This window comes from Ammospiza caudacuta, chromosome 8 (genome assembly GCF_027887145.1).
Source record: "Ammospiza caudacuta isolate bAmmCau1 chromosome 8, bAmmCau1.pri, whole genome shotgun sequence".
Classification (NCBI taxonomy): Eukaryota; Metazoa; Chordata; class Aves; order Passeriformes; family Passerellidae; genus Ammospiza; species Ammospiza caudacuta.
The window spans coordinates 24,826,030-24,853,260 of record NC_080600.1 but is presented as its reverse complement, the minus strand read 5'-3'; the positions used below and the strand labels follow the sequence as shown (position 1 = coordinate 24,853,260).

Genomic DNA, 27,231 nt, shown 5'->3' with positions numbered 1-27,231 from the left:
ACACATATTTTATGTCTAAACAGTAGTGTTTGGTTTAAAACCAAATGGATATTAAAAAGCAGCCCAAAATTTCGAAGCCTTAATATCTGAAGAAATTGTATATGTGATATGGTTGTGTATAAAAATAATCTTAGAACAAGAGCGATCAATACAAAGTTATAGAGTTTTTTTAGTATCTTTATGACTGCAGCTATGAGCTGTATTAAGCAACTCTGAAAAAGTGAGCAGTAGTTAAAACTGACTACTTGATTAATAATATTTCTATTTCAGAATATTTAGTAACATATATCTGTGCAATCTTGCTCATAGCTGTCTCACTGAGGGTCAGATTCTGCTGTCCTTACTCATGTCAAATAATTTATTACATTGCACATAATCTTACTGATTCAATGTGGAGAATGATGGCAAAACCTGACCATAGTGACTAAGAGCAACAGTTGCTTCTTTCAGTCTTTGACAGCTGCAAGAGCAACTCTGTTTTTCCAAATGGTCCATCCCAAATTCCGACCTGTAAGAGTATGTACCTATATTTAGCTAGTGAGATTAAATTGCAGAGGCTTCAAGCAGGGCAAAAAGCACATTGGTCTGCCTTTTTTACAGACAAACCCTTGGGCAGACAACAGCTAAAGCTTTCTACTCCCTCCCCTTTCCCAAGTGTTTGCGAAATGGATTCCCAAAGGGAACTCACTGAAGAGCTCAGACTTTACCAATCCACCCTCCTTCAGGATGGCCTCAAAGAACTCCTTGAAGAGAAAAAGTTTGTAGATTGCTCTCTAAAAGCTGGTGACAGAAGCCTGCCTTGCCACAGATTGATTCTGTCGGCATGTAGCCCTTATTTTCGTGAGTATTTCTTATCTGAGCAAAATGAAGAGAAAAAGAAGGAAGTAGTTCTAGATAATGTTGACCCCAGCATCCTGGATATGATTGTCAAATACCTTTATTCAGCAAGTATTGATCTCAATGATTCTAATGTGCAAGATATTTTTGCTTTGGCCAGCCGCTTTCAGATCCCTTCTGTATTCACTGTGTGTGTGTCCTACCTTCAGAAGAGGCTTGCTGTTGGTAACTGTCTGGCCATCCTTCGGTTAGGTGTTCTGCTTGACTGCCCCAGACTTGCATTTTCTGCCCGTGATTTTATTTCAGATCATTTTGTGCAGATCTGCAAAGAAGAGGACTTCATGCAGCTTGCCCCTCATGAACTTATCTCAGTTATTTCACCTGACAGTTTAAACGTAGAGAAGGAAGAACTGGTATTTGAAGCAGTAATGAGATGGGTCCGAACAGACAAGGAGAACAGAGTAAAGAGCCTGGGGGAAATTTTTGACTGCATACGTTTTCGTCTAATGCCAGAAAAATATTTCAAAGAACAGGTTGAGAAGGATGATATAATTAAAAGCAACTCAGACCTTCAGAAAAAAGTTAAGATTATTAAGGATGCTTTTGCTGGAAAACTGCCTGACTCTAGCAAAAGCACAGAGAAGTCAACCAAAGGGGAGGTGAATGGCGATGTAGGAGATGAAGATTTACTGCCTGGCTACCTAAATGACCTTCCCAGGCATGGCATGTTCGTCAAAGACCTGATTCTTCTGGTTAATGACACTGCTGCAGTAGCTTATGATCCTCTTGAAAATGAATGTTACCTGGCAGCTCTTGCAGAACAGATTCCCAGAAATCATTCCAGTATAGTCACCAAACAAAATCAGGTCTATATTGTTGGAGGACTCTATGTGGAAGAGGAGAACAAGGATCAGCCTTTCCAGTCATACTTCTTCCAGGTACAAGCTTTATATTTGTGGGTATAATAATAGGTGCTTATGAGGGTTACTGAAAAGTGTTCTGAGTGTCTGCAAGTGGGTTGTCTAGTGTCTTTGTATGGTGATGGAGAGAAGTATCTAGAGAGAGTTATTTTTGTCTCAGAGACAGAAATGAAACTGAGGGCCTTGCATCTTCTTTTTCAAGATTAACTGCTGGTGAGATCTCAGAAAATATTAAAAAGATTAGTATATTCTGTCTAGGCACTGCTTTTCATTAAGGCCCAGATTTTTCATTGTACAGATGTCTAAATTTAAGTCTAATAATATTTTTGTAAAATACTCTGTGTATTTTTGTTAACTCTGATGAAAGTTGGAGTACTTTAGCTGGTTTAGATTTGATGTCTTTCTTTTTTGCATCTGAAACACTTTCATGACAGCAGTAATGTGTGTATTTTAAGTGCAATTTCTGCTACTACTAAAATTTCAGAAGTCCTTTTTGTCATATCTACATTTGAAAGCCTAAGGGCCATATAAATATGTAATTTAGAGGTAGAAGGTTTTTTTCTTGGCAAACTGTCAGTGTCAGTACACTAAATACCATGTTTCAACTGAATGTAATTGTGTATCTTTGTAAATCTATAATACAAGGCTGATTAGTGCTAACTGTAACTCCACAATATATTTCAGGAAAATTAGCAAAATGCAGTTTGCCATGCTTATACCATAAACTTAGTCTGTTGTGTTTTTAGCTACATGCTTTGGTGTATATTTAAACTATTTTGTGCTGAGTTATGCAATATACTGCTGGCTACGCCCTCTCTTTAGGCACACTGGCCTAAAAGAGTAAAAGTAAGTCCTGTTTAAATATGAAATAAAGCACAGTAATAAGCAGTGATAAAATTTTGAAGGCTTCAGATATTAAAAAATGCAAATATTGTTTATAGGAGTATGGCTCACTCAGTTCACACAATAAAAGACTTGGTTTCAGACATTTGTTACATGCATGAGAGGGAAGTCTTAGTTTGTAGGGGAGGGACTAACACTGTTTCATTTCCTTATGTAGGTGTAAAACACTAATCACCGAAGTGAAAAACTTGTTACAAAAATATTCTTCCAATAGAAATAACACATTGATGAAGTAATGTGTATTTAGTCCAGAACTGAATAAGTCTCATGCTACTAGAAAGGGGCCTCTGAGAAACTAAACCTCAAGACCTATACTAAAAATAGATGGAGTTTTCAAAATTCTACTTTAAATGTCGACATCCATTTCTTGAAATCATCTTTGTTTGCTTGTCATCTTTAAGCTTGCTTACTGCTGCTATTCCCTAAAGTTACAGTACTTGTCTGCATTACCCATGTGACTGTTCTTCTCTCCAAAATATTAATACAGTGCCAAACCAATTCTCACTTGCTGATCTTCCTTTTTCCACCAATGAAGCATTGCATTTGGTAGCTTGCAACCTGGGAGAAAACAGGGCTGTCACTGGCTCGAAAATGCATGACAAGGTGATGCCCTATCAGCAGTAAATATGTCATCTTGAAGACATAGGGAGTAAGCTGTGATCTCTGTGATCTTCTCATTCCCCTACCCAGATCCAGCTACTGGGGAAATCCATGTCCACAAACTACATTTCACTGTTGCAATAAAACTTTCTGTCCAACAGGAGTGGTCTGTCAAATTCGGGAGATGCACTTAGCATGGAAACCTTGACTGTGGAATGTACTCCTGGAAGAAGAATGTCACCAAGCTAAATTCTCAACTTTATTTTGACTGAACTTTATTTTACTTTCTATCAAATGCCTTTACACCCACACAAACTCTTATCTTACCCTCCCTTCCTATACCAATGTCCAGCAAATCTATAACAGTAGGTCTGAAAAAATAGTTCTTTTTCAGTGTTAGAGGTAATTCAGGTTCAATCACAAGTTCTCAGATCAAAACAAAAAATAAGCACCACAGTTCTAGGAAAATCTTGATTTATTTTGCCATCTGTCCTCCTGCTGCTGTCTTCTGCTTTTCCTTAGGTGTTTTCAGTATACTGGATGTTAATTAATTGAGAGAGCCCTGAGAGTAATACAGTAGAAAAGACATTAATATTATTGCTGAGGGAGCTGCAGTGAGTTCCTATTTTGCTTAAGAGTGGTTTTTGCATCTTCAGAGATCACACAAACTCTTGAGGGTATTTGTGATGGAACACACATCTGTTGCCCTAAGGATTGCAAAAGAAACATCTGTGCCCTTTGCCATGTGATGTCTCCTGATCAGTAAGAACTGTGTAAGGATGTCTGGCACCTCACTGTAGCGATGAGCACAAGCAGCTAAACACAGGTGTGCACCTGCAGGAGTGGCTGCTCCCTCGGGCAGGAAGAAGAACCACCTGTTCTTTCCAACATGATAGGGAACCGAGAGTGAGGGACCTTTGTGTAAGGAAGAAGAGCTTAATAAAGAGGCAAGGAAACAGTGAGGGTGAGCAGACACAAAGAGAGTTGTATGGCATTGACTCTGCTGGATCTCAGCACAAATAAGCATGGATGGGTAGGAGACATCATTCATTAGCTGCACTGAGGGAAGGGCAGGTTGTTCAGGCAAGCAGATTTGCTGTTGAGACACTGAGTGCCAATAGATAAATTCTGTGGAACAGTATTCATTGTGTGGATTTTTACTCTTGGCCTTTCCTAACCCTTGCTGTTCTGATGCTCTTTCAGCTGGATAGCATTGCTGGAGAGTGGGTTGCCCTTCCTCCACTGCCGTCAGCCAGGTGTCTCTTCGGGCTGGGAGAGTCAGACAACAAGATCTATGTCATAGCAGGCAAGGACCTTCGCACCGAGGAGTCGCTAGATTCAGTACTGTGCTATGACCCTGTGTATGTGCCAAATTTAATTATGCCCTCTGAGGACATATGTAGATGGCTCATTGTTAGTTGAAAAAACCTAACAGTGATCTTCTTGTTCCAGGGCAATGAAATGGGGTGAGATCAAAAAACTGCCCATCAAAGTATATGGCCATGCAACTATCTCAAACAATGGACTGATATATTGTCTTGGTGGAAAAACTGATGATAAGTGAGTTTCTAAGTCTTTTTATGACAATAACATTATCCTCTTGGTCCTTACTAAATAATATGTCTCACACTCAGAAATTACGTTTTCCCTTTCCTGCATCTCTGGTATAAGGTTGCTAATAGTCTGGCATACATTATGGTATGGAGGATCTATTTTTTGGTGATAAGGTAAATTACATATAAATTGTAATCCAACTTGCTGTTTTAATAACCATACTTATTTCCAAGGCAAATTTTACTTACACTGCAGACAAATTAGTTATACATAGCTATAGGGACCTTCACTGAAAGTACTCTTTCCTTTCAGATAGAAATACCTAGGTGCCCTGGATTTGCAGTCTGTTTTTCCAATTTTCTTGCCTGTGATACCTGTTATACTTTATTGGGTATGACATTGGGAAAATAGAAGTTTTCACTCACACTGAACAGGGGGTGGTAATTTTTAAGTGTTTTATAGGAGATATTTAAGATAAAAGTTTGTAATATCAACCAAAACTTCATCATAAACTTTCCTTTACATAACCTTTGCTATATATTCCTCCACAAATCCATCTGGATACAATATGGTGGGAAAGGACATTGTAGTACAAAAGTACAGTGAAATGGCTGCCTTGTGTAATGTAAACCACATTTGATTTAGCCCTATGGATGAGTAATGCTTTGTAGACATTGCAAGGATTAGATACAATAAAGGATTGTCCAGGATAGGAAAGAGGTGGTATAGATAAACCTATACAGTCTACCTCAATTAGATCTACTTGGAACAAGTCAAAAGTTCATTAGAAATGATCACCAATTTTCTTTTTGCTCCCCAGGAAATGCACTAATAGATTATTTGTGTACAATCCCAAGAAAGGAGACTGGAGAGACCTGGCTCCAATGAAAGTGCCTCGCTCGATGTTTGGAACAGCCATCCATAAAGGCAAGATTGTCATTGCAGGTGGTGTCACTGAGGAAGGCCTTACTGCATCTGTTGAAGCTTTTGATCTGACCACCAATAAGTGAGTGCAATATTCAAGCTACTTTAATCAAGTGTTTTATCATCTAGGCTTTTAGGAGCCCTAGGTAAGAGTCTCCAAGCTGTTCAGGTACTTATACTCCCACTGAGACCTTTGGTCTGCAGTCACATGTTCAGCAACAACAGCAGCAGCTTACAGAGCAGGTCTGTAGATGTTTTTCCTGCACCTGCACACATTCCAGTTATTATGCTAATGCCATTTTGTATGAAGCATATTACTGAGCAATCAGGGAATCTGTAAGAAGTTGTCACTGAGAAGAGATGTCTTAACAGTGTAATTGTGTAATTTAAGAGCTGCAGAAGTCCCTGAGGGCATGGAGACACCAGAACATACTGCTGATAGATCTCAGAATTTTTTCGTTTTATTAAACCATGGTCTTGGTACCTGAATTTGTTGCTCAGAGAAGTTTTAGTGCATTCAGTTTACAGTATTTCTTATGTGTTTAACTTGACTTTTTCTTTTGATCCTTAGATGGGAGATAATGCCTGAATTTCCCCAAGAGAGAAGTTCGATTAGTTTAGTCACTTTAAGTGGAGCTTTGTATGCTATTGGAGGCTTTGCAATGATTCAGCTTGAATCTAAAGAATTTGCACCTAGTGAAGTCACTGACATATGGAAGTAAGTTTCATTTTAGTCATTCTTTCCTGGTCAAAGGTCTTGTCTAAAATTGAGGTTTGTAGACGCTGGAGGCTAATGCTGTTTTTCTGTTTGACTCTGACAATGATCCATAGCACAAGCTGTAAAGCATTTGTTGACAGATAAAAAACTTTGTCAGAAAGTAACAAATAATCATGAGACCTGGATCTAATGACTACTTCCACCTACTAATGATTTGACCAGTCCAAGTCACGATCTTCAGCTTCTTTAGAAGAGTAAATTGCCATCTCTTGGCATTTTTAGCCTTGCCAATAAAAACATTCTTTTGTGGCACTGTGATGCAGAAAAGGATGTATATACAGAGGCCTGTACATACTGATAGGTTGATGGTCAAATGAGTAATGTTCCAAGAGAATGAGAAGTCCCTATCTCTTGGGGTTTTTTGATCTAATCACAGCAGCAGTGATGAGACATCATATCTGTGCTGCAACTCTCAGTTGCCTGTGTAAATTCAGAAGCTTTAGTTGGGAATAGGAAGGAAAACCCTCCAACTTTATGTGCAAGAATCTGAAGAAATTCAGAAGGGATGCTTAAGGGGGAAGCTTTTTTAAAGCATGACACAGGTCAGCAACAAGCTTTAGGGACCAGGAAAAGAATAGCTTGTGTGCAAGAACATCTTTCTGTTCTGGAGTAGAGGACAAAAGCAGCCTTTCTTGGCACCCTTGAGCACACAGTTGCTACAAGCCTTTGCAACAGGTGCACTATCCTCCTTTTCATATATATGTGCTGAAGCATCAAACTCAAATTTAAAGAAGCTATTTTCTAACTTCTTTTAAAATGCAGGTATGATGATGAGAAGAAAGAATGGGTTGGCATACTGAAAGAGATCCGATATGCTACTGGAGCCTCCTGCCTGGCCACACGCTTAAACCTCTTCAAGTTATCAAAACTGTAAACAAAATGCTGGAAGATGTGATATGGTGAGGGAGTTCTGACAGGCTCTTCTGGTTTTGTTGCATGAAAATGTCCCCAAATTGTACAGTTTTATAGCAGCATACTAGTCATACTGGGAACTGTTAAATAGTTCATTTGTCTGTCCAGTTCTTAAAATACTTTCTAGCTAACCAGCAACCACAGAATTTTTTAAATTTCTAAAGGTGTTTAAATTTCTAAAGGGTTATAATTAATGTTGATTAGATTAAGATTTTGGCAAGAACTCAATTTTCCACCCTGTGAAACAGCAAACAATGCTAGTTAGCCTTCCTTGCACTCAATACAATCCAGTTATTGGTGGTTTGTCCTCCAAACAATGTGCATGAATTACTTGTTAAATTAAATACAACTAATAGGTAGCTAATTTTATTCTAACTGGCTGTTTGTAAGGCCAGATTTCCCCTTTTAGTAATGTATGTAAATCCTTCACTCTTCAGCGATATCTTGGAAATATTCTCATCACAGACCTCAAAAAATAATTTAGCTTGGAATTGAAAGGAATGTTTTAAACAAAAGTGGCTTAATATTATGTGGCCTAATAAATGCCAGTTTCAGCCAAAACTATACTAGTAGACAGAGGAGAGGGTAGAGAGAGAAGTTCATAAGGTTAGTAGTTCTACTGTTTTACCTACTGTGTTTAGACTTCTGATAACCAGGGTTTTCCACTTTTTTAATGCTTTTATATTTATTTCCAAAGCAAATATTTTATGGAAGGTTTTCTCAGAGATCTGAGGTCAATAGCAAGCATTCATGAAAAAGTCCTAAAAGAGCTATCTTTAGCAAATACCTGTGCCAGGGAGGACTTTTTCATTTACTATAGAGTTGATGCATTTTGATGTTGAAACTTTTAACAATTAAACTTTGTTTTTAAAACTATAAAAGTATCACTTGATGGCGTCCTTTTTTAGTGATTTGCTCATCATCACTATCATACTGACAGGACACAGATTTCTTAGTACAGCCTTTGCCCAAAATAAAGCACTCAGTTTTCTTCTTCTTCAGAGCTTACTTACCATTTTTTTGTCGAGTAGCTCTTCAAAGGATTTCTCCATTGCATAAAGAGGCTGTCATCAATCTAAAGGATTTCATAAATTTAAATCTAAATTGGAAAAGAAGGCCACCACACCTGATTGAACAGCAATGCCAGCTATCACATGACCTTTTGCATTGCCCTCCTATGAGACAGAAGTAAACAAATGCAGAGGCACAGCCATCATATTCATTTCAGTATGTTACTGACCACTAGTACTTAATCTGGGGGGCATCTTCCCTTTAGTATCCAAATCTGCAGCTGTGCTTAGCACCTATGTTTATTGGCTCCAGTTAGATGACTGGTTTACACCACTCATCTGCTCTAACACTTGCTGATTTAATACAGAAAGAATGAGTGCAAAGAATCAAGAACAACACTTTTACTGAATGGCTTTTTGGGTTTTTTTTTGCTTTTCTTCAATATCCTTTCTGGATCACTCATAACAAGTTTTAATCCTCTTCCCATTGTGCATACTCATAACTTTATCCACACAGAATTTGAAGAAAACTGGCTTGGTACAGTGACTGCTAGAACCCTGAAAAGCAGTTCAGCTCAAACATGACCACTCTGACTGATAACTTCAGCCACTGACACTCTAAGGCTGCTTGAAGGCTGTTTGTACAGAAACAGAGTCATGCAAGAGTCTTTGACAGGTAGTCTACCTTCTGAAATACTAACCTATATTTATGATTGTCTTCTCCATTTTATACAAATTATAATGCACACAGAATCTTTCTATGTGCTGTGTCTTCAATGACATTTCCTCAAAGCAGTCATTACATCTTGGAGCCTTTGTCCATTTGATAGCCCTAAGTGTCTAGACTACTAGTTTTGTCAGTTATCCCACAAACATGAGGGCTGCCTCAGGAGGAAAGTACCTTACAGCTTAGATCAGTTCTGTTGGGTTTTCCTGACTTTCCATTCCTGTCCTGACTTGTATTCAGTTAATAAAACATTTTTCTTCTGCTACTGAATAGTAGAAAAAAAGGTGACAGCCAGATGCATAATGGCCAATTCAGATATGCAGTTGCTTATCTCTGCCAGGTTTCAGGTGAAGTGATAAAAGAATGTGTCCTGTTTCTACTACATAAGCAAGAAAACATCTCCTCTTGCACATGTGAGAAAACAGTCACAGCTGGCAGTCTAGGTGATAGCAGCTGTAGGCACAATGTGGCTGCCTCTGGAAATGGGATGATTTGCCAAGCATGACACCCCTGCAGTTACTGCTCTACAATGAACATTCTCCTGGCTATTCCACTTCTTCCTTCTACATCTCCTTATACCTCCTGCACAAACCCTGGCTGAATTTTCCACTATGTTAAGGTGTTCCACAAGGCTCAGCCATTCTTCTGCACACACCAGATCACAGAGTAGGAGAAGCAGCTGGAGGTTCCTCACCACCCAACACTCTCCCCACAGCACCTCTGTTCTGAGAATGGAAACTGAATGGCTCTAAAAGCAGCCTTATTAGAAAATGTGTATTTCAGTTTCTTGGTTTCAGAGTACAGATACTGTTTGATTCCTAGCTGCTCATTCTGTCACATAGTGGAGGACAGACATAGTTTCCAGTGGATTGCTGACTCCACTCTCCTAGTCAACAGTATTTCCAACTTTTTCTGTGAAGAGTTTTATGTCTGGCTAAGCCTCTGAATATTTATTTAGGAAATAATAATGTAATTTGATTGCAAAACTGCCAGATTCATGTGCTTGTAATAGCTTCCAGATAATGAGAAATTGTAAGCATCCTTACCACATCTTCACAGCCCGCTGTGACCTCCCTTTTGTAATCCCTAACGAAATGAGGATTAAATCTCTTTACTTGTGATGACCTTGGCAAGCCTTGGCCCACCTGATACAGATAAAGAGATTTTATGAGATGTTTGATTATACATAAACTGTTTTTATAAAAATACTTTAGACTGCATGTCTGATATCACTGTATTCCATACAGCTGCTGTCTCAGGTATTCCAGCTGTTCACTTTTTGTTGACAGAACCATGGAATTCCATTCGAAGTGAGGAATCTGTAGAACAGAATGGTATAAGCCATTTAACATTGGTATAAGCCACATACCACATAAGAGCAAAGAAAAGGCTCTCTGATATCTGTTGTTCTTCACTTGAAGATATTTACCACCTCTCAAAAGTCTGGCTTACTCCAATACTGAAAAGATCCAATTCTTATTGTAAGATTCTCCTTTATGTAAGTACAGTCAGTCTGCTTCTAAAAAGCAGCAGAGTTGCAGAGATATAAAACACAATATAGGCTGTGACAACTCCATTACACTCTCTTTTAAGACACAAACTGAGAGAAAAATCCCAGGTCACTGTAGTTTGTAATGCTAATGTAGCAGACTGGAATGTTGTATCAGTAGTGTAACATGAAAAAGGATAATTATTCTGTTCACAAAAACCACAACCAACAAAATTTAAGCTTAAAGAAGGATTCTAGCTAAAATTAGGTTAGGTGAGTTGTTAAATATATAGGAACCTCTGCATTAATGAGTCTTCAATTCCCAAATGTTTCAGTGCTGGTGGTGAATTATGTCTGACCTTTGGTGTTCCCTGTCACAGCACTATCACTGCAGCAGACAAACAGCATCCATATCCCGTCTGGCAGCTGCCAAACTGTCTTACCACTCAAGGAGGGTATGTTCAATCCTTTTCTACCATAGAAATCTTCAGTGAATTGAACTGAAACTCTCATTTGACTTTTTCTCTTTACTCAGGCTGCAATGAGATTACTAGCTTGCCTGCAGTAAGGTTAGAGTGGGACCTTTTCACTTCAGCTTTGCTTCACCCTCTTTCAGAGAAGGTGTGAGTTCTGCGAAGTCCTTACACCATTTTGAGAACAGCTTAGAGCTTCCTCCCTAACTACAAAAATTGCTCTCTCCCAGTAAGTACTTTTAATGATAAAACTGCTCTACATCTGTTGGATCATTTTGCACTGCTGATACAATCCAGAGAGGACACAAAGCATTGCTGACTGCTCACCTGAACGACTCGGTACCCCAGCATTTCCAGGTGTCGCTTTTTCATTGCAGGTTCTCCTTTCAGATGACGTGAATAATCTTTGCTAAAAGCTTTTGAATCAAGAAATTCCAAAGCAATTCTGCAAAAAGTAAAAATGTGCATTTACTTCCACATCCTACCTGAATAGTAAGAAGTGACAGCTCTAGTTCAGTACTGATAGTTACAGCAAGACTAGATAAACCTGACAATTATCAGAAAACAAAAAGTAAACAACTCCCTGGAATTAGACAAAACATTTTCCTCCTATTTATCTAGAGATACTTGAATTCAGAAAAAGTATTTTCTCCCTGCATCTGTTTTTGTTTCAATGGTAAAAACAACTAACCAACATTTTCAAGGCTTGCATTTGAAAAGGTGGGAGGAAAACAGTATTCCAATCTCATGAAACACATGTCAAGAACCTGTACTGAGTTTGGCTGGGATGGAAGTGCTATTCTTCATACCAGTTGGTATGATGCTGTGTTTTGAACTTGTGACCAGAACTGTCAATAACACACTGATATCCTGGCTACTGCTGAAAAGTGCTTGCACAGCACCAAGGCCTTCCCTGTTTCTCCCTGTGCCCACAGTGCGTACAGGCTGCATTGACAAGAGCAAGGGACACAGCTGGGAGGGAACCTCAGCTGCCTGAAGTGGTGTTTCACACCATACAACATCATGCTCAGCAGTAAAGCAGAGGGGACTTTATCCCACACAGCCATTGCTCTGGCACAGCTCTGCTGTAGGTCAATGACTGCATGGCCATCCATTGCTTTGTTTCTCCCTCCCCCTTGTTTTTCCTCTCCACTTATTAAACTGTCTTAATTGCAACCCAGGAATTTTCTTCCTTGCTTCCATGTTCTCTCCCCCATCACACTGCAGGGACATGAGCCATGTCCTGCAAATGGGAGGGAGCAGATGTGGCTAACCCAGCACACCCCAGCAGGCTAAACCTCATTAGACTTTGGAAAAAGGAACAGAACATTAGAACATGAGCATCAAAAACCCAGTCTAAAGTGGATGTAAGCTTGGAAGAGCCAATGTGCAAGAATTCAATGTACTGACCTTTGAGCTCCTGGTGGGAGAGCCTTTCTCCCTTCATCCTTGAAGTCATGTCTCAAGGGTATTTCCCCCACACCACCCAAAGCTATATTCTGAGCCATATAGGAAAGAGGTTTTTTATTTACATCCAGGACACACTCAAAATCTGCCAGAAAACAAAACAAACCTGTTTACTGACAAAATAAAAATGGAAGAATTTGATCTTTTCTACAAGTACAATGTTTACTTGTAGAAAAACAGATAGCCATAATTAGAGATACCCAACATTATTAATACTACAAAGAACATTTTGGAAACTATATTTTATACAACAATTTCTTCTTTGCAATATCTTGTGTTATTTTGAGGCCATATGACCAAGAACTTCCTAATCTTGGTAACAAGAGTGATATGAAAGAACTTCATAACAATTTTAGAGTATGAACTTCTCACCTATTTCATAGTAGTATGGTGTGAGAACAGATACTCTTGAGTAATGGCTCCCTCCTAAGATCTCTGTCAGCATTCTGTGAATGTGCTGTCGCTGTGGATTTATTTGGCTCATGCCTACAAAGACAAAATAAAGAATTCATACATCAAAACTTCCACAGCCAAAATTCTGAAAATAGTGCTTTGAGACATTGTATTTTTGACAGCCAGGCTACTGAATTAAATATTTTCCACAGATCCCGAGTGCTATTCCATCATAATTCAGAGACAAAGTGATCATATTTTAGCTAGAAAGTGGCAGGTGCATGCTATTAAGTAAATTTCAAATCCAGAGTTTGGATCCCAGGATTTTTTCATTCACATACTACAAAACCTCAAGTTTTAGGTTTCACCTGGTGGATTTTGTTTCCTTTATTTATGTTTAGGCATGTATTTACTCACCTTGGGTTGATTACAGCCATACCCCACTATCTGCCACTTCTCTGTCCATTGCAGATTAACACCCTGCTCCATTAAACATCTTCAGTCTTAAGAGACAAAGCAGCTGAGTTCTGTGGATAGCACAGCAGATCTCCCCATGAGAATTAGTGGAGGAGAGCCTGTGTTTGCATTTGATGGATTCTGAATTGATTACTGTTCTGAAAGATCTCAACTGCTACACTTGATCACTAGCCTACTTCTCTATCTCTCATCCCTGATGGATCTTGATTCTTGTGAGGAAAAAGGGAGGATCAAGTTCAAAAGCAGGCAGTAAAAATGTTTACCTTGAAAAATTTAAGTCAAATGTTCAGTTTTGTAAGTGAAGCAGGGAGCAAAATGACCCATGTCTCCAGTACAGAATGATCTTCCTGCCTTTCTATCCTTCATGCCATACACTGTTTCTGTGTATTTAAATTTTAATTCTTCTGCAGAAATATCCCATCTCTACTACATTAATTCTCACTAGGAAAACCAGTTTGCTCCCAGTTGCCCTACTAAGTGGTTGCACTACAAAATGCTCAGCAGAGAGGGGTGTGCCTTCTGTTGTGTGCTAGTGTCAGTATGACAGCTTTAGAAGAAATATCTAGTATATTTCTAAAAAGATAGACTATTGTGAGTAACAAGGGCAGTTTTTCCTGTCCTAAATGACTTACTGTTATGAAAGACACGTTGGCAGTATGGCTCATGAAACCAAGGGATGTGAAACTCTGGACATTCTAGACAGACTGCTCTGTTCAATTTCATGAGGCTCGAGTGGACCCTCTGCTTCACCATATCAGGCAGGACTGATTTAAAAAACAAAACAAAAACAACATAGAAAAGTGTGAACTGAAATGTGAAAAATCCAACGAATTGAACTAAATGGTAACCTCTGAATCTTTTACTAGAAATGCAAATATCTGTATACTCTGGCATTTATACAACTCATGCTGCAGAATTTTAGAAAGGTTCTCAAAATCCCTGAGAAAATAAATGAAAAAAACACAGTTCTGCTTAACATTAAGAACAACAGGAAGACAGAAGACAGAAATTGCTTCTATTGTGTAAATTTAATTAAGTAGTTGAGGGCAAAATGGCAAGAGTACACTGATAATGAACAACATAGAGGTAGAGAGGAATGAAACAGTCAAGCACTCAGTCTCTTATTTAGAGAGAAGAGACAGGTAGGATACATTTCTTGAAGACAAGAATCCCACATTATTCCTTCAGCTTTGTGACTACTTCTAGTAATAAACACCACAGTCAGGTAATTTTATTTCCAATAAAATTGAAGAATTAATAAATACTGAGTGCAATAAGTTGACTATAAAATTTTATATTACTTTCTCTCATCTGCAATACAGGTCTGTACCTTTAAAACAAAAAACATATTTTTGTTCATTCCTGCCCTTTAAGCACTCAAACTATGACTATATTATAAACAGGGTGTCTTTCCCAAAAGCAGAATCATTTAAAGAGTAATTCTATATCTCAAGTCATATACAAGTCCAAATCGCATTTTATGCCAAATGCTACACAATCAAATTCATCAAAAGCTAGATAGCTACCTTTAAGTTGAGCATCCAGTTTGCTTAGGAAAGAAACATTAAATATGGTTGTTATCAGAACTGGAGGAAAATACCCAGCCATTGCCAAAACATGACCAAGCAGCACCAAGTGATAATTTTCAAGATGACCTTGAAAAACCAGAGAGAAACCCATATTAACACATGACAAAGATTTGTAATGCCCTTTACCTGGCCTCTCAAATCACCTGATTTTCCCTCTTAATGTACAACACAAATCCATACACACTTCCTCCACAATTTTAACTATTTCTTTGTCATGAATCACAAAATGTATCCTGTTCCCAAATGATGTTTCCTTGGGGAACATAACAATTCTAACCAATAACAGCACAGTGAATTAATCAGAATTTTCACTTATCTTTTACTATGCCAAAAAATCCTTTGCTAGTCCCTTATCAAGAGTAATTTTCAGCGGGTGAAACAAAACCTAAAATTGAATAATTGTCATGGTTTAACCCCAGCAGGCAGAGTATTAGCAGTAACATAATTATCTTTTCTTTGCTTAATCAAAGTACCATTCTATTCCCATTTTCATTCAGTAAAAATCTTTGTCTATTGCACTTACTCAAGTTAGAAGTAAGATGTTGGATACAACTCTTAAAGAATTCTTCATTGTCAGGAGGGTCATAATTCAAAGCAGAGAAAAGGAAGAGAATAAAATAGATTTCAGAGGTGAGAATCTGAAAAAAAAGATATCCTAAATCAAGTTATTGCAAAATATCCTACTATAGCTTTATAATAAAGAAAAGCTTTATAATTAATTCAGAATTTGGAGATTTAGGAGTAGACAAACTATTTTCTAATTTTTTTTGGTCAACTTTTCTGAATAACAAAAAAATAAAATTGTTGAAATTGGAGCCACAACTAAAACTTCAAATTTATTTCATGTAGGTGATCCAAGTGTTTCTATATGCTTAAAGAACCTTTTAAGAAGGTTTTGCATTAAATGTTCTTAAAGAAACTAAACTGCAACAGAATAAACTTGAAGATTTATATGAACACCAGATTGAGAATGAGAAAAAAGATAGTATGAAAAAAAGAGTAATTTTGACCAAATAGACAGGCTATTGGGGAAATCCCCAGAACAATTAATACTGTTAAAATATCCACCAAGTGATATGACTATTTATCAAGTTTAAAAAAAATTAAGATGGTCAAATGTAAAGTTGAATGTAAATTATGGCTGACCTAACACTGAGTGAACAATAAAAAAGAAATTAAAATTAATGATCAATGCAAATTTATACACATAGAAGTAAAACAGCTTTAAGTAAGCAGAAAAAAAACATTATCTCCAAACCAGCTACGTTGAAGAAAACTCTTAAAAACATGTGTGGATTGTGCTCTGAAACACATCAACTACTGATGTGTCCTTTCTTACTGAATAACTCACAGTAGATAGAAAGAAAAACTAGGACACCTTGTCTATGTTTTCAACAGTCACAGATGCTATTCTGTCAAATAATGCAGGACAACGGTGCTCTGATTTGATGAGAAAAAAAGACAGGGGTAAAACATTTGCCCATGTTATTTGATCTATCAAGTGCTGACACATGGCCAGAGTTTGCTCATTCAGGACTTCTTCAAACCACTCTCCATTCACATATGGAAGCTCTTCCAGCAGAAGATTTAAGCTGTTGGCTTTCTGAAGCCTCTGAAATGCACAGTCATTGAGTTTTTGCAGAAGCTTGGCACATAGCTCAGAGCTGTTTTGCCAGTGAAACTGGCCATGATGATTCCACTTGACAAGAGCTGTAGCAATGCAATTCAAATGATGCAGTCTGCATTGAGGCAAAACTGCTGCTGCTTTGTTTATAATAATTTCCTCCACTTGGAAAGAAGGAAGCATGGCCAGAACACGAATTACAGCTGCAGTATCAGCAGGTATCACACTAGATTTTAAATAACTGGAAGAGAGACAGAAATAAAAAGTCCATCAGTAGTGACAAAGTGAACTATTTAAACAAAACAAAAAAATACATGCTTGAAACTTCTCATTTGGAAGTCAAAAGCTACACATCAAACATAAAATAAGAAAAATATTAATGACTTGGCAGAAATCTACACATCTTTTTTCAGTGAGATTAACTTCTTCCTTCTAATTTATTCAAAACTGAAGAAGGGGAAGAAGACAGTGAGCAGCTCAGTCAGCTGGTGAGACTCCACCTGTTACTGATAAACACAGAAGTTCTTAATAAGGCCAGAAGGTCCACATTTGTCAAGGTAATCTGTGGATTTATGGGCCTGGTTAACTTCTGTGATTTCTGTCCTAGGGAGCACCAGGTTTCAAGGAGTCTGAGGAACATGAGGACATCATCCACCAAAAAAATATGTACAGCCAAGGCATTACATTCCCATAGAAGCTGAGCAATCAAAGAAAGATCTCTTGTCTGACAACTTTCTGCTGTTCTGTAGAAGCCTAAGAACTAACTGGACAGTTCTTCAATCAAAAGGGTACTTCTGTGTCACACTTTCACTTGTCCCAACCAAGGCATGCTGTCTCTTTTTCATTACTTCTTCTGTCAAACATTAAATACAATATTAATATCTACCCATCCTATCAAATACCAAGCAAAATTTATTGTCATTTCAACATCATTATATTACAGTGGTCAGAAGAAAAATGGAAAAAATATTTTTAAAAGGTACCATATATATTAGCAGATATTGTTGGGTTTCTAGTCAAGACAACATTTACTTTCCATCATCTGATTTACATATTTAATAAATCAAATACTTGTAACAGTTTGTTACTTCTTCGTATTTTATGGGTAGAACACTAACATCTTAGACTGCTATTTAAAATCTTGAGTAGAAAACTGTTTAAAACTCAAATAGCTACATTTCCAAGAATACACACTTACCCTAGTAGTAACATTTTTAGTTTGGCAAACAGCTCCACATCCTGGCAATGCAACACCACCAAGTACTGGGTTAACTTTACCAACTGTAATACATGATAGCTGTCCAAGTATCTGTGCAGAACAGAAGTCATCCTGAATTCAAAGAGGAAAACATTACATTATATTAAGCTAATACAAAAAATACTGCCAACTCCAACATGCCACATGAAATAGAGGTGGCTTGTGATGCACAGTACCTGTGGGAAGGGTTTAACACAACTGCACTCGTCTCCACATTGATTTTGACACTATTCCACTTAGAGCAGCCTCTCTCCACTTACTGAATTACAAAATTAAAGCCACACAACAGAAACTAAAGTCATCACAACAAATCAGCTACTTCACACTACTAATTTCTGTTGCAGATTTCACAATCAGTTCAATTTAGAGTGGACCCAGAACATAGACTAGAATAGCATCAGTAGCTCCAGCACCACCACATTCACATAACTGTGGTTGCTACAGCTGCGCTGGTTTAAAGCTGCAGAGGAGGATAGATTTGTAGGGAAAGATAATACTTTAAGACCTTCTTTAGACAGTGAGAGTCAGGAACAAAAGGCATTATTCACCTGATCTTCCTTTTAGTATCCCTTTGTGCCACAGAACACAAGTTTGTCCTTTTTCTTTCAAGGATCTATTTGATTCATACAAGTACCTTCAATCCAATAACTGTTCACAACCTGCACTTAATTCTGCTGTATCTCTGACATATCTAATGCTACATCTTCTGTGCCTAAAACATCAACTTCTTTTCCATTCACTGTATGACAGACACTACCCCTCCTTATAAATAGTTTTCAGTTCAAAACTGCAGAAAATGTGGCCCAGGTTCTAAAAAACACAAGCTTTAATAGTCCAAAAAAGGACACAGTGACTTTTGAAGAAATAATTCACAAAAGTAACAGGATCTTCAAGACAGGATATGTTCTCTGCAACTTACCAGATTTCATTTGCACTCTCCTGAGTTTACAGTAATTGTTAGAGGTGAAGTTTATCACAGATTTGTAAGTTAGACAGATGCTATACAACGGTAACTTGGTAAGGGTGAAATGCCTTTATTTGAAATCCCTAAATTGCCTCAATTAGCTCTGGGTCAAGCTGCAATATTCTAGAATCTGTAATAGCCAGTAAGTTATAGTGTATAAGAACGTGTGTGCAAGTGATGCTCCTAACTTACTGGATACGTCAAAGTTTTCCACACTAAATGGAAGTTTACCTAGAGAATACAACATCTTAGTAATATCAAAACCATTACTTTTTGAGTAGATGAGAATTTCTGCATTTCATTTTCCGCATAGTTTTCAGTATCATCAATATTTGGTGACTGCTAAATTCCTCTGCCATGTTTACTGCAGTTATCAGCAACCTAAAGAGGAAAAGACAATTTCCAATGAAAAACAGTTGAAAATCTCTGGGAAACATTGCAGCTATTTTCTTTACCTATGAGGAAAAGAACCAAAGACTATTTCTGGAAGCAAAATTATCCCGAACTAGAGACTTTTGTTCTGTGGACATTTCTTCTAAACAGCTGGTCTGTCTAGCAGGGTGAGTTTGTTGGATCAGTGCATAGTGTTCTGATGCTAGAAAACAGCAAGTCCAACAATTCTAAAAGTAGACAAGAAGTAGGGAAGGTACTCTAAGACACAGAACAATTAATGATCCATCAGCAAGCTACAGATAACAGAATCAAACATGAACTGAACTGGTTCTGTGTTAATTAAATCCAATGTTTATCACAAACAATATAAATTAAAAAAAAAAATAATAAAAGCTTTTGGAACTACATCAGCTATGGCAAACCAACACAGGCTTGCAGCAAATCTCTGAATAAAGGAAATGTTCACGAAGAGAAGTATGAAAATATGACTCATTGTAATTAATACAGAAAATTCTGCCTAGAACTGCAGGCTTTGAGAGACCCATGAGTAATATCACCCCAAACAGGATTTTGTGGCACAAGAAAAACAGGCAGAGAAAAAAAAAAGTGCCACACAATCCTATGCTCTAAATAAATGCTGAAGTGTTCCCTGATGATGATCTTTCATAAAGAACAGGATGTCATCAGTCTAGAATAGGACAAGAATCAGGCTTTTTCAGCTACTGACAATCTTAAAAAGGAAAAAGCAACACATATCACTGCATATATTTCTCAGAAGAAAGACAGAAATGTTTTTACTACCACTCAGTATGAAAGGAAGGATGTAATCTAAGAGACAGAGCTACAGGATGGCCTTGCATAACAGCATTCACACTCCCCCTTAATGGATCTGATTCAACTTCTTAATAAAACATACTGCTTTGACAGTGTTTCCATGATGAAATCATCCATTGCTACACTGTTACAACCAGGAAACCTAAGGCTCAGCTCACAGATGGGCTCAGAAATTCCTCCAAACACCAGTACATTTTTAATTTCTGTGTAAGAATATGTGCATAATAAATAAGATAAAATTATTAATAAACTTACCTTTCTCTAACCTTGGGTCCTGCCAAAGGCCCAAGAGAAAAAAATAACTTTGCAAATGTTTCAGGATCATAATAATCATCTATAGCTTCAGATAGCAGCTGTTTAGCAATCAAGCAAAATTCAGCACTGCCAAAACCCAGGTGCTCATACAGTCCAAAAATATGACTAATACTGTGTATATCAAGATGGGAGGCACTTTTAAGGAAAATCCTGTTGCATTTTTCTAGCACTGGATGATATCTCAGTTTAACATTTTGGAGAAACTGTAGTATTCTTCTGGCATAGTTGAAGTGGACTTCATGCTCTTCTTCTAAGAGCTGTTCAGCCTTGTGTAGTAATCGATCTCGAAAACTCTCTGTGATAACTTCAGATATGCTGATCATCAACACTGACAAGATCCTAAAAAATTCAAAAAGCCTCCTATTTACACATTGAATATAGTAAGCAATACATTTTATATTTATTAAATGAAGTGCAAAAAGAAATTAATGGTAGTTCAGGTGTTGTTGGCTTCTGTGCAAAACGAATTTTAAATCCAGAAAACATGGATGAGTAAAAACCATTTATCCTATAAAAGTAAAGATTCGGCTTTCAGTGAACCTCTGAAATGTCTGAAATTATTTAAAATTTTCAGCCATCTCTTACAAAGTTACACACGATGAAAGTGTTTGCCTAAGGCAAGACCCTGATTCATATTTGCTGAAATATCTTTAATGTTCAATAGACACTAAAAAAGCCCAAACAATTCACAAGTGACAGGATGGGGAGAAGAGTCATTGTCACTCCTAAAGAAAGAATGCCTTCCTAAGGGGATAAAACTTATGACCATACAGAAAGTTATTTCACTAAAGAAATGCAGTCCTGTTCAAAGAGTTTCATAAGCAGTCTCCTCATATCTGAAAAAAATCAGTGGGACTGCTGGTGCTATATAAAGCAGAAGAAAGAAAGAGAAGCCTTTGCTGTAAAAGCCGCAGGGGAACGGAAACAAGAAAAAAATTATCTTGGTCCTCTTTGACAAGAGCTGTGCTTAAAGTAGTTTAAATATGAAGGTAACATGCTAGACATGCTAGCAAGAGAATTTAGTAATTCAGCTTGACCAGAAAAACAATGCTCTGAAGATAAAGAAACACAATATTGTTTTAAAACCTCTTACTGCTGTCAGCAAAGATATGTCATGGTAGACATGAGAAACTATCAATGTCAAGGGAGAAAAAGGGAGAAAAGCTTCTTCTGGTGAGTCAATAGCCTCTAAATTACAAAAAAAAAGTCCATGTTTAGAATCAGGATAATGCTGATTGTAAATATCTGCTGTACTGTAAGCAGAACAGTGGAAATTAATTAAATTTCTATAAACTAAACAATCAAGCTGTAGTTTCAATCATTTAGACTGGTTATAAGGAAATTCTTCGTAAAGTCATTGAAAAAATGCATTCTCTTGTGAATCAATGCACAAATACAAAACACTTCTTTCCCACAAACCCCCAACTGAAGCAAAGTAACCTCCAGCTGAGAAAAAGGTCAAGTCTTCAGAAAAGACAGACCAGTAATTGCAACATTTTGTTTCTTCTGCTTCTGACACTTACCTTATATCCTGTATAGAATCCAGTTTCATGTCCACAATATGAGCTACTTGGCCAATTATGGGACTGAAGTGCCTGTGCTGCTTGTATAAGCACAGAGCGAATTTAGACAGACAAGGCAAGCTAAGCCTGTCAAGACATTAAAGACAGTCAGACAGGATATCTACCTTTTATTTCTAATCAATAATTAAAGACAAAAATATTTTTTAACAATTCTGTTAAAACCAAGGTTACAGTCAAATTACAAAACAAGGAAACAAAGTATCTAAGCAAAAAACCTAGGTGTTTAATATTAAAGCATGTTGTGTATATGGAGTTCTACAAGAATTAGTTGTACATCACTTAACCAGCCTGAGAAATCTATAAAGATTATATTCTCAAGCAATTATGTCAAATGGATAAAATAAATGTGAGCAATTTATTACTTGAGTATAACTTTGTTTTCAAGCTACACTGTATTTATTTACTTCAAGATGCTCCACATATAAAGAAGAGGCAATTCTGTGATGCGGGTGCCGAGACTGACACTCCGTTCTGCCATTATCCCAAGATTAAAGAGTCAAAACTACAATATCCCTCCTCCAAAAAGGACTTAAAAGACAACAAAACACAACAACAAAATGCACAAAGGGAAAATGTTGATGTTTAAACACAAAATGTTTTATAAAAATTGAGATAAGCATGGTTCTAATAACCATTTAAGACCTGGACAGCAAGCACAGAGGTAAAATTGTAAATATGAAAACCTGCAATTCACTTCAAATACATAAACCTACACGGACAATATATTCCAAAATCTCAAATGCTGGACTATCTTGTTGCAGTATCTGAATCTCTCAAGCATTTGTGTACCAAATAATTTGTATAATTTTCAAAACCTTCAAAAACACAACTGACATTTAAAATAGGCGTATTATATTTTAAACATATATACTCTTTGAGAATTCTTGAGTAACCTCACATGAAGCAAATCATTCTTGCAACTTATACCTTTCACAAAGCACAGCAGGACAATACTTGCCTTTCTAATCTTTTCCATGCTTCTGTAACAAGCACTTTTGTTAGAGAAACGTGGTCTTCAACATTGAGCCTGCAAAATAAAGACAATGCTTTACTTCAATAAGAAAGTAAAGGAGTATAAGGAAATAAGTATAAGGAAATAAGACATATGTCTTTTAATTATTTATCACAATGTTTTACTTTTTTATCATTCTCTCCATTCAAACAGATTGTAAATATTTGTGCATGAATAATCAGAATTCATAATAATCATAAAACATATTTAATGGGACTGCAAAACAGAGCTGTTATGCCTGCATCTCCAAAAGTGAGGCACAGGACATTATGCTGTGTCACACAGTCAAGAGTGCAGAAGCTGCAGCAGGGCAGTCTCATCACAGTCTCCTTATGAGAAAGCTCTGTAGTCAAAATTCCTTATCTTTTTAATACCAAATACAAAGAGTATTTAATGCTCTTTACCTCAGGATGCTATATAAATTGTCCACTATCACCTCATCTTCCATGAATTCCACCTTGTTTTCTGCCAAAATGCAAAGGGTGAGAAACTGGGAGTGATTCCTTACATAGTCACTAGTCCTTGAGAGAAAGGGCCTCTTCTTTTGCAATTGCCACAGCATGTTCAATGCAATTCCCACATGCTTTTCAGAAAGTCTGGCCTTGTTTCTTCCAACAAGGTTGAACACTTCATCTTCATGGGTGCAGCCATTTATCTGGCTCAGAAGCACATCACTACACAGAGCCCGAGCTTGGTAACGCCTCAGTGTGAGCAAGCAAACCTGCCTCAAACAAAGCATTTTGCTAATCCTACCAGCCAGCTTTAAACTGTCCAGAAAGATTCTTCTTTCACTTTTCATAGAAAACCATGCTGTTACAGACAATGAACTCAAATATCTGAAAAACAGAAGACCATTTTTCTTTGATTCTGTATGGTCACTTTATTAAGAAGAAGTCAGTTCTGAGGTACCTGAAATGAGAAAGTATCAAAGTGCTTAATTTCAGTCACAACAACAAAGTAACAATCAGTGTCTCTATATTATGATGTTTTATGTAAGATAAACTTAAGGAGAACCTACAGCCTGGACTGTTCTCATAGAAAAGCTCCCAATATCAAACACTGACATGCTCACAAGTACTGTGAAGTTAGTCCACTAGGTAAGTTTTCAAATTTATAAAACTGCCTTTAAAAGGTCACATGTGCTATCAATGTAATTACTGAGAAGGAAAAGCTGAAGATTTTAACATTCCAGCACTGCATGACTAAGGGAGGCTTGCTCTCACTAGGCCATAATCCCAAACTGGGTTCCAGGAATTGCCAGAAAATACAACTATTGGTGGTAAAATGAAGTGAGATGGCTTCTAGTCAAGAAGGTTGATCACCTTTGTATTAGAGGATACTGATCAATCACATACCATCAGCTGAAATTGCCATTGCACTAAAGAAAAGCAACCTGACTCCAAATTATAATAGAAGCTGCAGCCTTATCTAATGAAATTTATTAAGTATTCATTTGTTTTCTTAGAATATACCCAAATTTGTACAGAGTGCTAACAACTGTGTTCTACAACCTACATAATTGATTTCAAGCTGGAGTACACAAACCACAAGTGATAAAAGCCTTAGTACACCAAAGAAGCCTCATCAAGTTCCCTGAACTTAGAGATCATGGAAAAGCTTGCAAATCTTGCTTTAGAAGATATAATCATTAACAACTAAAATTATCAATACCTTCAGCAAACCTGAATGCTTTTCAACTGTAGGCATGATTCCATCAGTGCAATGTTATCAAGGCGATGGCAGCAGTACCCAGGTCTGTTGAGGAAGAAAAAACCTTATTTGTGCAGCCTGTGCAAGGTACTGAAATCATTCCAGAAAGATGCATATAGGTGGATTTCCTTTGACATCTGTACAATCCTCTTCCTAGAACAAAAAGCTATACAGCACATTGCACTACACTGCTGTCACTGACACTGGGGCAGACACAAGCAAAGCTAAAATGAAGTAATATTAATTTATGATCTGCTATAATAAGAAATCTTTTCTTTCCTATTCAAAATGAAAGAATACAAAAGAAGGTACAAATTTTTCACAAACTATGTATTAAGTACTTTTTATAATAATGATTTACTTTATAGTCCCTTGTCAGATATTACTCTTATTTTTTTCATATGGCAGTTGCCTTTAGAAAGAATACAGTAGTGGCAAGCTAAGTGCAAGAAGTCAGGATAAAGTAGATACCTGAAGAAAATATAAAAACCTTCAGACTCAGTTTCCTGTAAATCCATGTGACACATCCTTTCCCCTTCTCCTGCTGCAAAAGACCTTGCATATCCTGTTGATGGGGAACCAGGATCTCTATCTAAAACAGCTCGCAGGAAGCTTCAAAATATTTCTCTATTCCATTGAGCAGATGCAAGTGATTTACCACAAACTTTTACACCGTTTTAAATCATAGTAAATTCCAGTATCTTTCAAAAAGTTCATCAGTAGAAAACATTGGATGTTTTCAAACATAGAGTAAAACGAGAAATTTGGATCTACCTAAAGAACTATTTCTAAGATGTCCTTAGAAATGCAAACTTACCATGCAAAACACACACTAGAAGGACAAGGACTTTAAAATTATTTTCTATCGGTTGAAACACAACAAGCACTTTTAAGTCTGTATTACAAAACACAGCGAGCCAGGAAGTCTCTCAAAAAGGAGCAAATGTGGACACTCCCCACTCCCCAAGTATAAGAACTACAGAGAGCTGCTTGTGCAGTGCAGACACCGGCTGGCCCCAGCTCCCGTGAGCCCGGCCGCGGGAATACAACAGCCCCGTTCCCGGGTAGGAGCGCTACCGCCGCACCGCCCTGCGGCTTCCCGCGGGGAGCCCGCCCGCTCCCACCCGCTCCGGCAGCGCGGGGAATCCTGACCCAGAGGGCCCCGGAGAGATCGCGGCAAGGGGCCGAGCCGGGCAGGAGGGCCGCGACCCGCGCCGCCAGACTGCATTCCCGCCTCCGGGGGCCGCGGGCACCGCTGAGGGGCGCTCCCTGAGCGCCTGAGGCACCGGGCGGGCGGCAGCACCGGGAGGCACCCGGCGGGCGGGCACGGCCCAGCTGCCGGCCGGCGCGGGGCGGCAGCGGCTGCCAGCGCTGGCTTCAGCGAGGGCTCGTCACACGTAAACTCCACCGCCCGGCGGGGTTAAACGAGAAAGCAAAGGCGCCAGTTCCGCAGAAGCGGAGCCGAGGAGAAGCTCTGGGTTTACCTTTGCACAGGACCCTTCCTGCTTTCGAGCCTCCAGACGCGGCCCCAGCGCTCCACGTGCCCCGGCGCTGTCACTCGCCGTGCGCATGCCCCGGGGCACAGCGCTTCCCAGGAAGCGTAGGGAGAAAGGGAAAAGTCCAGCCAGTTAAGACTTTCCAGAGGAAATAAAAATAATAATTAAAAAGGTCCAAGGCTCATACTGACTATTGCATATTAAATAAAGCAACGTTTTTATAATTCATTAGTGGGGGGAAGGAAGTCTTTCCTTCCTGGGAAAAGCACAAAGTTCAGAAGGGTAAAGTTGAAGAGCTAGGCTTTGTTGTACTTTAATTAGTGTTATTTTATTTTACCATTTTTTTAATGCTTTGCAACAACAATAAATTTAAAATGAATGAGTTTTAGGGGAGAAATCTAATATATCTTGCAACAAGTATGTTGCTTATGTGGAATGTGCATAGCCCCAGGTCATTTTTCTGGACCTTTTCTCACCACCATTGATAGCAGAAAGACATTTAGAAAGAATTATAAAAATCTCAGATTGCTCTACATTCTATCCAAAAAACAGAATCATGACCATGATCAATTCTGACCAGCTGTATTGCAACTGTCTATCAAATGCTTTGGGGTTTTAGTTTTTGTCTGTCACCTCCGAATATACTGGATGCCTATGAATATGAAACTCACTTGAACTAACAGAATAGAACCTAAAATATTTATCACAGGTCTGTGGTATTTTAGAAAAAGAGCATGTATTTTTTTCAAACTGGATTAGTTACAATTTTTGTAATTGTGCAATTTATAACTTGGACAGGTTCTGTATCATCTTGCTAACAAATTCCAGATTGCTCCAGTTACAGTTTACACAGGCATGCAAGTAACAAAGCGACACCCAAACCCTGCCAGGTGAGCTCAAAGGGTGGCACATAAAGTACCTCTTTCATGAATGTCAGGCCTTGTGCAAACTCATAACAATTCCAAGGCATCTGAGAAGAAAAGTGTAGC

At 38.0% G+C, this 27,231-nt stretch overlaps 2 protein-coding genes across 2 annotated transcripts; one reads left to right on the top strand and one right to left on the bottom strand.

Moving 5' to 3' along the window:
- Window positions 1-593: 593 nt before the first annotated feature.
- On the top strand, window positions 594-8,303 carry KLHL41 (kelch like family member 41). Its single transcript, XM_058809437.1, has 6 exons — window positions 594-1,775; window positions 4,464-4,621; window positions 4,713-4,820; window positions 5,635-5,820; window positions 6,310-6,456; window positions 7,279-8,303. Exons 1-6 carry the CDS (start codon window positions 666-668, stop codon window positions 7,388-7,390), a joined length of 1,821 nt encoding a protein of 606 aa, XP_058665420.1. The 5' UTR covers window positions 594-665; the 3' UTR covers window positions 7,391-8,303.
- Window positions 8,304-8,890: 587 nt separating this feature from the next.
- Window positions 8,891-26,361, bottom strand: FASTKD1 (FAST kinase domains 1). The gene is made up of 16 exons (XM_058809580.1): window positions 26,231-26,361; window positions 24,708-24,791; window positions 23,441-23,945; window positions 22,983-23,051; window positions 21,965-22,090; window positions 20,382-20,780; window positions 19,170-19,280; window positions 17,876-18,007; window positions 16,432-16,918; window positions 15,577-15,691; window positions 14,991-15,119; window positions 14,097-14,228; window positions 12,967-13,080; window positions 12,538-12,679; window positions 11,455-11,572; window positions 8,891-10,484 (listed from the first exon to the last, which is right to left on the bottom strand). Exons 3-16 carry the CDS (start codon window positions 23,833-23,835, stop codon window positions 10,395-10,397), a joined length of 2,559 nt encoding a protein of 852 aa, XP_058665563.1. The 5' UTR covers window positions 23,836-23,945; window positions 24,708-24,791; window positions 26,231-26,361; the 3' UTR covers window positions 8,891-10,394.
- Between the last annotated feature and the right edge of the window lie 870 nt (window positions 26,362-27,231).

Bases quoted from the DNA above. Each gene is read 5' to 3' on its own strand.
- KLHL41 (XM_058809437.1), top strand. From the start codon at position 666: ATGGATTCCCAAAGGGAACTCACTGAAGAGCTCAGACTTTACCAATCC. The intron at 1,776-4,463 runs GTACAAGCTTTA...ATGCTCTTTCAG, and splicing joins TCCAGTCATACTTCTTCCAG to CTGGATAGCATTGCTGGAGA. The intron at 6,457-7,278 runs GTAAGTTTCATT...TTTAAAATGCAG, and splicing joins GAAGTCACTGACATATGGAA to GTATGATGATGAGAAGAAAG.
- FASTKD1 (XM_058809580.1), bottom strand. From the start codon at position 23,835: ATGAAAAGTGAAAGAAGAATCTTTCTGGACAGTTTAAAGCTGGCTGGT. The intron at 20,781-21,964 runs GTAAGTGTCAGA...TGAATTTTTTAG, and splicing joins GATTCTATACAGGATATAAG to GATCTTGTCAGTGTTGATGA. The intron at 13,081-14,096 runs GTAAGTCATTTA...TTGTCTTTGTAG, and splicing joins CCAACGTGTCTTTCATAACA to GCATGAGCCAAATAAATCCA.